The sequence below is a fragment of the Ascaphus truei genome, chromosome 2, assembly GCF_040206685.1.
Source record: "Ascaphus truei isolate aAscTru1 chromosome 2, aAscTru1.hap1, whole genome shotgun sequence".
NCBI classification, from domain to species: Eukaryota; Metazoa; Chordata; class Amphibia; order Anura; family Ascaphidae; genus Ascaphus; species Ascaphus truei.
This window is the reverse complement of record NC_134484.1, coordinates 132,944,035-132,960,002: the sequence shown is the minus strand read 5'-3', so window position 1 is coordinate 132,960,002 and position 15,968 is coordinate 132,944,035. Positions and strand designations below refer to the sequence as shown.

Sequence of the window (15,968 nt, the reverse complement as noted above, 5' to 3'; positions counted from 1 at the left end):
ACCTCTGCTGTTCCTGGGAGATGCTGATTCCTGCAGTGCTTCAGCAGGGCAGTCTTTGGCATCAGCTGGGCGCCAGCACTCTCCTCCGTGTGAAGCGCTTCCTGGATCGTGACGTCACTACGGGGATTTCGGCGCCACTCACAAGCAGTCAAAGTCGCGCAGTAGGGTGCTAGTATGAGGCTAGAACACTAGTAAACCTTGTCCTACACGTTTCGAAACGGAACGTTTCTTCAGGGACTGTGAGGTAGAACAGAAGGCCTGAGATGTCCGCAGTGGTATAGGGAGGCATCAGGACTGGCTATTGGGGATGGTTCTTCGGTCAGCGCAGCGCCCCCAGCCCTAGAGGATCCTGGTGCAGCCAGCATGAACATCATAGGCAACTCTTCTTATGGTCTCACACTCCAAACCACACCAGAGAGGGTATAACTGGGGTTTGTTGGGCACATCATAGATATTACAGGTTCCATTCCCTGAACACAGTACCCTGGGCTTGAGGATCTGAGCACCCCTCCACGGCATACCTTACCCCCTAACAGGGCAAGGCCTCAGCCCACTACTGTCCATGAGAGACTTATTGCTGCATTCTCATAGCAGGGAGGGCAGCACAGAACTAACTCCCAGAACCCTTACTCTACCCTCTAGAGGGAAACCCCCTCCTTCCCAGAGGAGTAGCTTGTAAGCTGGCCTCCTATCAGTCATAGGCCCCCTTGTAATACCAGGCTACTCCTGAACTTTATTAGGTAACACACATATAACAATACAACCTTGCAGGATTTGCTCCCAACACTGCCCACTCTTTACTGGGACTTACAGAGGGGCCAGAGAATTAGTAGTCTAAGGGGACTTGGCTACAGTCGTCTCAGAGCTATAACTTTTTAGATTACATTATATATTAGGATTTCGGCTTAAAAAAAATAAAAAAATGTTACCACTGATTTGTAGAAGTGACAAATTGATTATTTCCCTTTATTAGTTCTGGTCTGGCTTTAAAGCATGTAAGAATATATTCCCCTGTGGATGGATAATTAGGAAATTAGATTTTGGGCTTCTTTTTTCTTTTTTTTTTCCGTTTTCTTTCTTTTTTTTTTAAATGTTTTTTTCTCTGTTTTAATGATTTTCGGATAAAAGGGGACACAATTTGAATTTGGTGTTCATTTGTGAACTTTTCTCTAGTTTTTTCCATACACTCCCGTGTTCCCTCCTACCTGTGGTGGGCTTCTACAAGAGGTAGATCCCAATAGGAAATGATGCTTCATGCGAATGTTTTGTTTTTAACGTTGATCGGGTTTAACCGGACGTGCAAGATGATCAGGCAGCGGAGTTTTACGGTTACACCCCAAGTCTGGAATCCCTAGGTATAATTAGGACCTGGTGCAGACAGAATGTTATCAGACTTCCAGTTCTAACATTTTAGTGGCCAAGTCCTGATCAAAGAATCTTCTACTGTATTTGGTGAGTCCATTTCCCAAAGCTTTGTGTGAATTATAATGTACAATACATTTTTAAGTCCTTGTTCTAAAGCCATCTCTTTTTAAATTCTTGCAGAGAATGAAGGTAAAGGAGAGGTGTACCAGAAGCAAAAGGCATTTGTGGAGCCGTATTTTCAGAGTGCTGAAAGGTAACCTAAAAGCAGCCGTTCAAGCAATATCCTACTTTTTTTTTTTTAATAAATCAGTTCTGTACAATGAGAAAAAATACTTGTAGCATTTAAAAAAAATGTTTTAAAGACTTTTTCAATGTTTCTAATGTATTAAGTATTTCCAAAGTGACAGCCCCTTCCCTTTCTGATAGGCTCTGGCTCTTGAGCCCCGCCCTCTCTCTAGCAGTGAACCAATTGTATCTAGTAACTGCCCAGTCAATCATATTCCAGGACTACATTGCCCAAAATGCTGTGCAAGAACTGAATTAAATAACCCTCAGCAAGCGATCTATTACAGGAGAACGGATCGATCTGCAGCTCAGCTAATCACTTGTCAGTGTGCAGATTGTATTGATGCACACATTGAATGGGAAAAATATATATCTTTTTTTTTTTTAAACGGCAGCTTGAACTGCAGCTTTAAAAAACTAAAGCTGTCTTACATTTTAATCTGGTCTGTAACTGTTTTGTACGCCTAAGACAAAATGTTAAACTGTTCATGCAATGACTTTATACTGTTCACTTAATGTAACCATGTATTTGTCATCATAACGGTGGGCCCAGGACATAATTGAAAACGAGAGGTATTAAGGAGTGGCCACTGCTGTGACAGCCACTTTATTTGGCTTCAATAAATGATTGCATTTATAGAATCCATGGTGCCTTTTTTGTGTTATTTCCTGGTAAAACATTTTATAAATAAATAACCTATAGTAGTCGCAGTTCAAAACCCGGTCGTTTGAGATAAACTGGTTAGAACAACGTATTTTAAAAGTACTTGTGTTTAATGTTTTGGGGTGCTTTAAAATATTCGTTTATTACTGCAATTACAAAATGACTGTAGCTTTCGGTCCTTATTTTGGTTAGCGTTAGGAAATCCTGCAGTCATTTGTGTGAAATGGTACTGTATGTATCTTGAAAGTAGAAAAGGCAGGATATTCAGCGCTCGTGCTGTATAGAAATGTGGATAGTCCCTTTGCAGCATGCACATAGAGCGTCTCCCCAGAAGCTCCTACTTGAAGGTGAACCCCCCTGAGAAGGGGGGAGGGCACCCTGAAAAACAAGGTATAAAAAATGCACAGATGCGCACCAGGGATTAATGAAAGGTAATTTATTTAAAATGTACACAATACCTGAGGGGATCCAACCCCACCTCAGAAGAAAAGCTAAGCAGCTAAATAGCAGCTAAAAAGCAGCATACAGTTTACAATAAAAATGCATATGAAATAAAAACATGAAAACAACCTATCTAACGATTTATAGTGAAACCGCCATAGGATAAAACAACTGGCAAGGGGAGACGGACACTCACACTGAGACAGACAGCAGGCTCGCGGTGTCTGCAAAGGATCCGGATCTCGGCACCGCGAAGATGGAAAACACCGCTGCTGTCTCCTGTAGGCTCCGTCACAGCTTGCCAGCAAACACGCGCAGGATGACCTGTCGTGACCTCTACGCGTTTCGCACCACGTGCTTCGTCAGGAGGTCACGTACAGCGTCATCCGCACGCATTTATGGGCGGCAGCTAATTGGATAGGACGGCCCCCTGAAAAGAACACCCTTTGTGTGCCTGGTTGCTACGATCTTGGAGTAACCTCTAATGAAGGATACTAGGCAACAGGGTGTATTGGTACTCATATAGGGGATGCATGCATAGTATAAAATTCATCATTACATACACCCTTATGAGAATATACAAGAATGTGACCTCTTACACCATGTCTATATACATACTATATTAACAGTATTAACGGAACATGGTGATAAATGTATATGGTGTATATGGTGTAAGAGGTCACATTCTTGTATATTCTCATAAGGGTGTATGTAATGATGAATTTTATACTATGCATGCATCCCCTATATGAGTACTAATACACCCTGTTGCCTAGTATCCTTCATTAGAGGTTACTCCAAGATCGTAGCAACCAGGCACACAAAGGGTGTTCTTTTCAGGGGGCCGTCCTATCCAATTAGCTGCCGCCCATAAATGCGTGCGGATGACGCTGTACGTGACCTCCTGACGAAGCACGTGGTGCGAAACGCGTAGAGGTCACGACAGGTCATCCTGCGCGTGTTTGCTTGCAAGCTGTGACGGAGCCTACAGGAGACAGCAGCGGTGTTTTCCATCTTCGCGGTGCCGAGATCCGGATCCTTTGCAGACACCGCGAGCCTGCTGTCTGTCTCAGTGTGAGTGTCCGTCTCCCCTTGCCAGTTGTTTTATCCTATGGCGGTTTCACTATAAATCGTTAGGTTGTTTTCATGGTTTTTTTTTCATGTTTTTATTTCATATGAATTTTTATTGTAAACTGTATGCTGTGCAGCTTAGGGTTTAGTTACCATTAGAGGTTCTCTCTGGTGTTACTGAGCTATTTAGCTGCTTAGCTTTTCTTCTGAGGTGGGGTTGGATCCCCTCAGGTATTGTGTACATTTTTAATAAATTACCTTTCATTAATCCCTGGTGCGCATCTGTGCATTTTTTATACCTGGTACTGTATGTATCGTTTGCTGCTCTTTTGGATTTGAAACTTGAAAAATGACTAAATTATAAATCGTGGTGCATTGAAACGATAAAAATAGCAGAGAATGCGTTACACGGCTGTCACTAAATTGCACATTAGCCACCTCACGTTGCTGGACTAGTAGCTAGGATGCCACTCGCCTCATTCTATATAGTCTTATAAATACCCCCTCAGACTTTATTTTTCTTAAGTCTTGGCCACTTTCCTTTATTTCAAATAAATTGCCTGGCTAAATGTCAATTGTAAAAATGTACAACAGTATCCAACGATTTGGAGGCTCCAGAGTCTGTAAATCTCTCTTTTTTTTTTTCCCTACATTTTTTAAAAATGTAGCAAGGGACGTTATGGCGAGTAAAAAAGTGACACAAACCCTCCACCGTACAGTGTACAGAAAATACAAATACCACTTGTGAGCACATTCACATGTCTCACAGGTCAACAACACTGCCGTTCCCCTATTATGATGCACTGCTTTGCCTGTAGCCAGGGATTCTGGGTAATGACATGCAAAATGAGCACTGCGTCACTTTTTGCTTCTTATATCGCTATAAGTTTGCATTACATTTATTTGTAGCTGGTTGTAACCACTACTGTACTTCACATTGCAAAGCCAGTAAACCATCCTCACACTGAGACACACAGGGTCAAAACGGCTGTCTGTGAGTAGCTTTACTGGCAAAGCACTTCTTTAATAACCCAGGCTGTGCTGAAAAAACTAATATGGCAGGCATGATCTTATAGTGATCCATGTTAAAATGGATAAAATAATGCACAGTGAGGGTTTATTTGCATGTCATTACCCAGAATCCCTGGCTGCAGTGGAAACCGCAGTGTATGCTAAGAGATGATAGGGAAGGGGAGGTTTGTGAACATGCCTGAGACATAAATGTGCTCACAAGTGATATTTTTATTTGCCAAAACAATGTAAGAATTTAGTCATTTGCAGGAGTTCTAAAAAGATTTAAACTATTTAGAAAACTTTCTTCAGACTGAATTAATAAAATATAGGAGTAAAAAAATTGTATTCAAGAAAAAGCATGCTCCTGGATTATTTAAAAGATTAGATGTTGGTATAGAGTTTTTGAATAAGCAAAACAGACCATTGTTTGACTGACAACCAATTACTTCATTTAACTTTCAGAAAGAAGCCTGCAGTGGATTTTCCTCATATTGAGGTTGTGCGCAACAAAGAAGAGAGAAGAAAAATGCTTGGACACACTTGTAAGGAATGTGAAATAGTAAGTAAACAGGCCGCTAATAAATATTTATAGACATGCAGTACTTTGTACAGAATGGAAAACTGAAATCTCTCAACCAGTAAAAACACTTATGACCATGTCCATGTACCTTGCAGGCTCCTTAAGCTTCTTTCAGTCCCTCAACCGTAGAATTCATGTTTCCGGACATGAAGCTGTCAATTTTCACTTCCTCGTAAACATTGTACAGGGAAAACGGCAGCCCCACTAAACTAGTAGCAGTCCTATTTAGTTTTAATCAGTCCTGCACATAAGAGCTGCCGCATGATCGCCGTGGACCCCTCATGGGGTATACATTGGGGAGGCCCCTTGCTTATAGCAGCAATCCGCTCCCCTCGTCATGAAAAATAAAGGTCTCCTTTCGTTTTACAATTGCAAAGTCCTTTTTGTTGCCGTTTTAGCAATCCCACCTTTTTTTTTTCTTTTTTCATTCTGGAGATATCCGGTAAACCCCAAAACATTTAGAGGAAAGAAGCATGCCTTATCGTCTCCATCTGATATATTTCTTTACACTGGGGAAGGGATCCCGGAGAGACACAACTTATTTTAAAGATTTGTATTTATTCCATATTTAATCCTTTGAGTGTCGGTGGGGTGTCTCTCCAGCGATCACGTCATCGCTGTGTCACTGATGATGGCATAGGAGGGGTCGAGTCTTAACGTTCTCTTCCACTTAGTGACAGATCGCGTTCTGCACTGAACGTTCTCTCCCCTAGCAAAACGAGCAGGGCCTTGAGGATGGAGCTTCTATGTTATCAGGACCCCGGAGTGCCAGACCCCAGGACGTAGCTACGTCTATAAGGGACCCACAGGGTTAAAAACATACATGCTGGCCAACTGGTTTCAACCTTCATCAAGGACAAATTAAGTACAAATTCAATATTTTTTAAACACACCCAATAGAACAATTAACATAAACTCCTGCTTGTCTCAAAATTATTAAATAAACGGATCAATCATTAACCCCTTGTTTTCACCATGGTATTCAAATTCTTCATGAGTATCACAGACCTTTTTAGCTCTACTTAATGACCCCACTGGTATATTATCTAATAGATGAGATGGATGGAAAGAATTCAATCTTAAAAGGAAAATGCAGTTGACGTAGGTTTTGATAATTGGTGAAATGTCAATTATTTCCACTGTTAACAGATAATGTCTACAAATGAATAGAATGTTGGCTTAAAAGTCAACATTTCATTTACAAAGTGCTTCTTGAGATAATATCTTCAATTGAACCTTTCCAAAAGCTACTCAATAAATCTAGGAACAGAACAATGTGTTAATTGGAACCTAACAGAGCTTCAAATAAAATCTATCATTAGATTTACCAAATCTGGTGCAAATGATGATCCCATGGCTATCCCTTTTATTAAAATATCCTAAAAACTAATAATCACTGTCTCAAGGAGTTGGACGCTGGGGGATATCAGTACAGTTATACAAAATGGGAGTCATAACTTCTAAAACCAAATTGTGAGATATTATACGGACATTCAATAGCAAACAAATAGCACATTTTGATGTATTTTTGTACAATTTGGATATATTTAAAAAGCGTTGATTTTTGTATTGTTTTTATCCATGGTGAAGGCGCACTGGCTCTGAAACCGGTCCACCAGTATGTATGTTTTAAATAGAGAAAAATAAAGTATTTTAAGGAAGTATTGCGCCTCTAGGATTCCCTGACTTGTGTAAAGAAATGTAGTTCCGCATCTTCTTGATGTGATACATTACAAAAATTAGAAGATAAGTGTCTCATTTCTAATTATTTTGTGGTTCACCTGAGATCTATGGGCTGCTGTAAGCAGTAAAGTAACTGAAAATATTTTATTGTGAATGTCGAGGACTCCCCTGTGTACATGCTTTAGTAATTGTAATTCTGGATATAGTGCATCAGTTGCTGAAACTCTGCTCCCTGGGAGGTTAAAATGGCCACTGCTATTCACACTCATGCAGACAACAGAGCTTGCCATGGTAACAACGAATGCTAGTGAAAGAATGAGCAGGTGAAAACCCAGCAAAATGTTTTTGAAATGGATCATGTGCTGATCCATCAGGTTGTTATGGTTCCGGATGTGATTTTTTTTTTTTTTGGTGGGATTGTTGCTTTTAAAGTAAAAGTGGGCGCTGTCTTGAACAGTCAGTGTGGGGGGAAGGCTGCCCATTGTAAAGGGATTCCCTGCACTAACTGGATCACACACAAGAGGGAATAGTTTATATGGACCGGGAAATCTCCATGTCCCAGAGGTTCCCTGTTATAAGAAACAATCCTTTTTTTGCTCCCTGACAACTCTTGTTAAGTGGTTCTCGACTTTTTTTTTGAGCAGGTGCACACCTGGAGGATAGATATTTAAAATCTCGAGTGCCCCTGCTTATCAGACCTCACTCACCCCTCCACCACACTCGCCCTGCTCATATGCACAAACCCACCACACCCCATTCATACACACCCTTTTCCCTCCAAAACACTGCATTCCCCCTTCTTCTTCCATAGCACACTTACCCACTTTCTCAATCACAGACTGCACAATCACCCCACCTTCTCTCATATTCCACACTCGCACCCACTTACCTTGCCTCCCTCCCCACGAATGCAAATGTAGCAGGCGGTATTGCACTCGCCGACACGTACACAGACCCATCACACACATCACATTTACTTACCACCTGACATTCACACAGCTTCCTATGAATACTGCACTCCGTGTGTGTGTGTGTACACACCTCCACCCACACCACTCGTCTCTTAGGCCTCGTCCATGGTTGCTGCTTGCTGGCGGAGGCGCGCTCCCGCTCAGCACTGAGCCCCTACAGCCGCAATTAGAGCGGCTTTAGTAGGGGCTCGCCTACGCAAGCGCGCGGAAGCGTAGGTCTTACCAGAATTTTAGATTTCCCCGCTTGCCGGCGCGCAGGGCCGGTCACGTGAGCGGTTCGCCCAATGAGGGCGAACCAGCTCCGTGACGTCACCGGCCCGCCCCCTGACGGTGCGCAGGGAAAGCACCCGCAAGGCCAGGGAAAGCGCCCGCTTTCCCTGAGCCTCAGCACGCCAGCGGGAAGCTTGGCCGAGGCCTTACTCAAACCATTCGCTTTTCCTCTCCACACACACTTTACCTCCTCCCTCACATAAAGCGCTCGCCTCCCTCCTCCACACACAAAGCTAGCAGAATGTTTCTCGTGGGGGCTGTGGCACCCTGGTTGAGAAACACTGCACTAATTCTTCGTACTATAAAAGGAAAAACAAACATCCCTGAGTAGGAGGGACTGCTGTTTTGAATAAGTTATTGGCAATATTAGTTTCTGACTTGCTGAAGCTATGGTACATTTAAATTGGTGTCACATGTACTAGAACAATTACAGAATAATAAACATGGCACTGTTTGTTCACCAATAAAATGGGGAAATCGTGTCAAGCTACTTGGGATGCCCCATTCGAGGCGTCTAAGATAATAGAAAATTACAGAATGGGTGCTATGACAAGCGATCCAGTCAAGGAATAACAATCATGATCAAAAGGGGGGTGAAGCATACCAAAAATACAAAAAGATAGCAAACAAGGTGATTTAATGACTATAGTCAAGGTTGCATCCAACATTTCGGTGTCAACATACACCTTCATCCCTGATGACTTTCTATAGTCATTAAATTACTTTTTTTTTTTTTTTTTGCCATCTTTTGATCTTTTTTTATTTTTGGTGTGCTTGACTCCCTTTTTGCTACGGTTTTGTTCACCTCCATGTGAAATGGTAACCACCGCTGGTGAGCTTATCGCATAACCAGTGGTGCTAATATGACCCTGGGTGCGTCACCGGTGGTGTCCTGGAGTGTTACCGTATTCCATGTCCAACTCCAGAAGCACAGTGCTGGATCAACTTGGTGGGCTTCCTCAGAGATAAACCTTGCTAATCGCTTTATGTACTGTGTATTGTTAGTACTACGCCGATCTTCCAGAAGAAGAGCGAGCAAAGAAGCTGGCTTCGTGCTCCAGGCACCGATTTCGCTACATCCCACCCAGTACTCCAGAGAATTTTTGGGAGGTTGGGTTTCCTTCCACTCAGACTTGCAAGGATAGAGGTAAGTAGGGTACATGCAGTGAAGACCACACTCAATATGGTCACTTGTGGACGAAGGAGCACATTTTGTGGGATAAATGTAATCTTGCCACACTCTCTGATCTTGGTCACTGAGTAACTGAGGAAAGTCGAGCACTACAATTTCTTACACAAATAAACATGGCTAATGGAGCAAGTTAAGCTTTAGAAGGCTGTTTGTGTGAGGTACTGCAGTTTCTCTCTGTAATGTTAAAGCAACTGGAAACTGTACAGTCCAAACATTTCGGGATTTGACATGTTTAAATACCGACCGTCCTTAAGTTGTCACGCTTAAGGTTACTTTTACTTAATTAAAATACAATAACCATTCCCCACTTCCCTCCAAATAATGGCCTTTCAAACATTTGAACCAAGTACCATTGCTTTTACCAAATGACAACCCTTGTTTGTGCCCCCTGACATTGCGATTCCCAAGACCATCTCTGGTGCTGCAGGAGGGGAGTCCCCGTCACAGCAATTCAGTGTACAGATGCAGCAAGCTTTATTTTACTTAAGTAATAATCCCCTCAGAACAGGGCATTCATTACTGGCCAATAATGCCCTGGCTGGAAGAGTTGAAGGCACGAGGCGAAGCCGAGGGACTTTAACCCAGCCAGGGCATTATTGGCCAGTAATGCCCAGTTCTGAAGGGATGTTTACTATTATAGGCTAAATGTAGATGTTTTTCATAATTATATTCACTTTTGTATAGTTAAATAGATTTTAATTAAAATAAAATGGTAAATACATGAAACCACCTCTATATACGCTTACACTGCAGATATCTATATCACACACTGCCGCCCCTCTGTGTACACACACACACACACACACACACACAGCAGCTCAACACACAAACTGCTGCTACACACCACACACAACACAGCACCACTACACACACAGCAGCTCTATACACACACACAACACAGCACCTCCTCTACACACACAACAAAGCAGCTCTACACACAAACTCTTCTGCTACACTCACATGCTACACCCATAAACACTGCTACTGACACACACACTGGAGCTCTATACACACACACACACAGCACCTCTACACAGATATACAACAGCACAGCACACACACACTGCTACTAACACACTCACACACAAACTGCAGCCACAAAGAAACTGCAGACAGCCACTTACTTCTTTGCTTTGCAGACTCCCCCCACCCCAATTCAACTGAATCTGCTCAGAAAATCTCAGTCAGCTCGGGAGGGGGAGGAGTCAACCCTTGGCTGATACGTCCTGACCAATCCCCTGCCCTGTCTCAGAGCTGTTACTTCAATCAGACGAATGCTCTGCCCTGTTTCAGCTGTTCTGAAAGCTGATTGGTTGGAAATAAACACATTGTGCAGTTTTCATTCTGGTGCTTAAATTATTCTGGGCATCATCCAATCAGAGAGCAGAGTTTTCAATAATGCCCTGAATTTTACTGCTTTAGCCTATAATTATTCATAACAGACTATATTAGTATCCATAGGATTCAATGGCACGTAAAATGCAGAATATCCCAACATATCCCTCTGTAACTTGCCAGCGGTAGCAATAACCCTTGCTATATCTGTATTTTATCATTGGGGATTTTTTTTTGTGCACAGTGACCATGATTTGTCAGATTGTTTGCACTGTAAAGTAGCCGTCCCTTCCAAAATTAATTTACAGTATTTTGTACTATTGTATGATGACGTCTTGTACACGAAGCATAAATTAATGATTAGCCATGTCAGAGCTGGAATTACGGCACTAGGGACACTTTGGTGGAGCAATTAAATGAGTCGCTCCCTGATTCCAGGAGCAGAGGAATAAAGCTTCTGTCCTGGTCGCAGCCTCTCTTCTCCGAGAGCCAGGATCAAAGTCGGTGGCAGAACACCCATATGTGCAGCCAGTTTGGCTGCATTAGAGCCCACCACCTTTTATGGGTCCAAATTTCACGTGCTGGAACGCTGTTCTGGAATTTCTAAAGGGCCCCCCTCTCTCCACACCCCCTACCTGTGGTGCGGGACCTTAAAGGTGGTGGTGGAGGATGTTCCTAACACGTAAGTTGGCCACCAACAGAAGTCAGGCTCGATTTCCACAGTCACTGCCTGGGTGGGCTCCCTCCGTCACCACATCTGCTCTACTGGTAGGAGAGGGGGCCTTTCGTAAAAACAAAACAAAAAAAAACTTGCACCGGGGCCTAGTTCTGCCCCTGATCAACGTATCCCCTAGATATGAGCAAACCAGGCAAGCATGCGTGCTTTCGTGATGTGCAGTGACCGTCATACAGGCGCTTTACAGGTTAAGAAGTTGGTATATTTTCATCTATTTGTGCTGCCTGGTTGTAAAAATGGTTTTGAAGAAAGGTGGGAGAAGCCTTTTTAAAAGGTACCCAAGAATGAGACGGGTGTTTTGGGCGTTGGGCAGTGTCAATTGACACTAACCTCAATCAAACGTCCTCCTAAAAGCACTAGCTTTGCATATCTGTGGCTTAATTTCCAGTCTCTTCTACTAGCACTGTTTGATCTGTGTTAAATCTCTATCTTCATTGTTACAGCTGCAGTTCAGTCAATATCCTGCATGTGTGTGTTTTTTAATAAATCAGTTCTGTAGTAAGAAAAAATACTTTTAGCATTTTCTGTTTTTAAAAAAACAACTTTGAAAGACCAATTTTCTTGTATTCTATTTTAACAGCCATTTGCTAAGGCACTGCCCCTTCATGTCCTGTCACAAGCCCTGGCACACCCCTTTGTCAGCCCTGCCCTCCCTCTAGCACTTGTCAGTGCAGGAATGCTCATGAATATTCATGAGCTTCCACTGACAGACAAGCAGAATATAAACAGATCCCTTCACTAATTATGTCACCAAATTTCGACCTAACAATACATGGAGAACGAATTGAACTGCAGCTATACAGTTCTTTAGCTAACTAGAGATTGCACACATGAAACTATTGAAGTAAAAAAATAAATGTAAAAAAAAATAAATAAAAAAAACACACAACTGCAGCTTTAAGGCTGAGTCCCCTGTGCCGCTGAGCGCGCTGACAGCACGGTGCTTGGAGAGGTTGCTTCTGGCTATTTCAATTTTTATTTCTCTGCTCACGTGGAGCAGGCACGGACGCTCACCCATGCTAGGCGCTTGCGTAAACAAAAAAAATCTGACTTTGAACTGCGCTCAGCTTTCCTGCAACGCCCCGCGCACGCGCTTGCGAAATAGCAAGGACACCCGGCGCTCATGCTTGGAGAGTTGTGACATCACCACTCAAGCATGAGCGCGCTCAGCGGCACAGGGGACTCAGCCTTAGTGTATCCATGGGTAAAAAAAAATACAAGTTTTCACTGCACTAATGAAGCATGCCATGAGTTTTAGAAATGTGCTGTCAATTTCCACAACCAAGCTGGCTGCTTGAATTCTTCTCAAGTCAAATGAAAGTCCTTGAGCTTTGAAATGTGATACTTTGAATTCAGGTTCTCTACTGAGACCGGAAAATAAAATGAGTAATGTCTTGTCGGGGTTTTTTCTTATAGGTTACATCAAAGAAGAACTCTCTCCTTGTCAGCGCCCACGAAGAAGGCAACCTTACAATGCAATGTTTTCTCCGAAGGGCAAGGAACAGAAGATCTAGATCGCACAGCAAAGTTTTTATAATTTTATGTATTTAGTCAGAGAACGGCTAAATCTGATTTGAACCAATACCACAAAATTGCATTTTAACCGCTGTGCTACTGAAGGGATATGCAATGCACAGCCGATGTTTCCTAACCCTTTCTTCGGGGAGAACCCAATCTAGACCAAGTTGTAGAATAATCCCACACCCCACACACACACCCCACACACACACCCCACACACACACCCCACACACACACACCGATATTAGTTGGCTATCCCTAATCCATTTGTTCTGACTGGGATGCACTGCTAGGAAACACACTGGTTTAGCTAAACTCTGATCATGCCAGCAGTATCGCTCATCTAGTTAAAGATGAATCGCTATGATCAGCTAAAGCAGAGGTGTGCAAACTAGGGGGTGCAGCGGCCTGAGGTAACAGAGGCCCTGCGCTCTTCCCCAAGAACTTTAATTTTAATGCTGGGCCTCTGTAAATTCCCTTAACTTGGCTTCGGGTGACGAGTCGCCATGCCGCTGCGGGTCTCGTTGCCACGGCACCGTGATGTCATCTGCCGCCGGAGCCAAGGGTGTGGCGGGGGGGGGGGAGGGAGGTGCGCAGGCAGGGGGGGAAAGGTTTGCACACCCCTGAGCTATAGCACGGAAATAAACTTTACAGCAACCTACCTTGAGTTTGCATAGAGGTCGTAGCGATTCGGCTTTATGAAAGCTGTTTGCATTTCTTTGAGAGCGTGTACATCCATTCTTTATAGAAGTCAATTAAAATCGCAGATTAGCGATACAGTGTGTCTGATACATCCCATATGATGCGGTCAAATTAGCGGCATCCTAAAACAGAGATAATGTGGGGTTTTAACACTTTTAGTCCCCACTTCTTTTGTAATAGGTAAACTGTTTAACCACTAATGCCCGAAGTCTGAGGGATCCTGCATTATACAAAAAGCGGAAATTGTAAAAGTATTGGGGATGGTGCACCATAGCAAAATTGAAGCAAATTGCGTCCTTTTCATTTGGCGTCTCTTTGCATCAATGTATCGGTCTTTGCTCCAAGCTTTGTGCCGTTTGCGTCGGCTTGTGATTTGTGGAGTGACGGTAGGAGTTGTTCCCTGGCGCACATATTGTAATGGGATGCAACAAACTCTGCGTCACTTGTATTTTATATTTGCGTTAAAAAAAAATACGCCGGGTCTGAGGGGGCATAAACCTTTCTTGCCAACAATTTGCATCGGATGTAAGAAAGTGTCCTACATTTGACGCAAATGCGAGCAGAAAATGGAGCCATGCGTCCAAACAAATTTCTATTTGCAATTTTCACTGCTATATCTCCCCCGTTATCTCAAAATTGGCACCTCTGTCAAATTAGGTCATTGTGATATTTGTTAAACTGTAGGATTGGTGTGTGCCACTAGAGTTGAAGAATCTGTTAGATTTAGTGACACAAATGTCTTATTTTATTGAAGTTGAAAAAAACACTGCCTAAAACAGGACTGTATGCTGTAGAGGACACTGCATTACTCTAAATCAGGGGACTCGAACTCTGTCTTCAAGGGCCACCAGCAGGCCAGGTTGTATGAGCCACCTGTGCTGAAGCAGGGATATCCATACAACCTGGCCGGTTGGTGGCCCTTGAGGACTGAGTTTGAGACCCCTACTCTAAATCCTCACCATGTTCTTCATAGTAGTAACACTTCACTCTGACCAAACCTGCAGCGGCCCATATGCACTAGAGTGTGCTAAGCTTTAGGATGTCTTGGGTTGGGAGTGCATATGGGCCAAAGATTTCTACCGCTGAAAGATCTAGTGTTTTGTATCTGTGATGAATGGGTAGGCTGTTGCAAATCCCTCCAGCAAGCGAGGGGGTTCAATGGATAATTCTATATCTCCAAATAAAGTACCTGCACACAACTAATATTTAATATGTATATTTCCTTTGTATGTGGAAATCTGTTGGGGGGGGTTTTAGCACCTTTTTTTTAACAAGTAGGGTGCTCTGTTTTGCACTGGATAACTTAATGAAAGCTTAATTTTGTTTTCCCTTTTTTATAGTTGTGATATTCTAATTGTAATAATAAAACAGGTCAATTAAACCTTTCGTGGGTGACAATTCTCTCTTTTGTGTGCACAAGTTGAAAAATAGGTTCCTTTAAAGGGCACGCCTTACCCCCTCGTGTCATCACATTTCGTACAGTATACAATGCCTCCATATATGTCAATTGAAGCCAACAGTGAATGGTTACCTTGTTTGACATATAGGACAAGAAGCTGTCCAAAGCGCGCACAATGTATATATTAATATTAGAATATATAATTTTCTAAACACTTAGTGATAGGTCTGAGACTGACCCAATGTGTAAAAAATGCAGTATTAAGCACAACAAACACATAGTTAACTACAGTGGGAACATCAAAAGTAGGGCCCCACTCATACGGCGGGTTCCCTTCCAGGCCGCCGCTGAAAAGCGGAACATAGCATTTGTTATGTCCACCGCCGATTTTCCGTCTCTCTTACCTCCTACGCCGTCCCAGAGTTCCCCCTTTTGCGCATGCGCGGACTCAGCCCCCCTTTGCAGTACCGCCGTATTTGCAGGGTCCAACTGTACCAATTTGGCTTATCACATTTTATAAGTAATTCAAACGTCCCTATGGAAATCAGAGGATCTGCTGCTGGTTCATAAAGGGATGTCAGGGCATCGCCATCTATATGAGCAAAAAAGAGAAGAAAAAGTGCAGGACCTCACAGCATAGTAATTTGAGCAAGTCTATTGGTAAAAATGGATGGGGAGATGTGCACGTACAGAAATAAAAGGGAATATAAGGATTTGGGTATAATAAACAGGAGGCTGGGT

At 42.9% G+C, this 15,968-nt stretch overlaps 1 protein-coding gene across 8 annotated transcripts in view; it reads left to right on the top strand.

The window, feature by feature from the left end:
- Window positions 1-15,214, top strand: part of RBBP8 (RB binding protein 8, endonuclease) — a 70,759-nt gene extending 55,545 nt beyond the window's left edge. For 7 of the 8 annotated variants that reach the window (XM_075585164.1, XM_075585180.1, XM_075585167.1 and 4 more), the window contains 4 exons: window positions 1,546-1,618; window positions 5,303-5,399; window positions 9,350-9,491; window positions 13,024-15,214. In XM_075585164.1, coding sequence (XP_075441279.1) covers window positions 1,546-1,618; window positions 5,303-5,399; window positions 9,350-9,491; window positions 13,024-13,121 — 410 coding nt within the window. In that variant the 3' untranslated portion in view covers window positions 13,122-15,214. The remainder of the gene's footprint in view (window positions 1-1,545; window positions 1,619-5,302; window positions 5,400-9,349; window positions 9,492-13,023) is intronic. The other variant, XM_075585170.1, reaches the window with a different exon arrangement.
- Window positions 15,215-15,968: the final 754 nt, after the last annotated feature.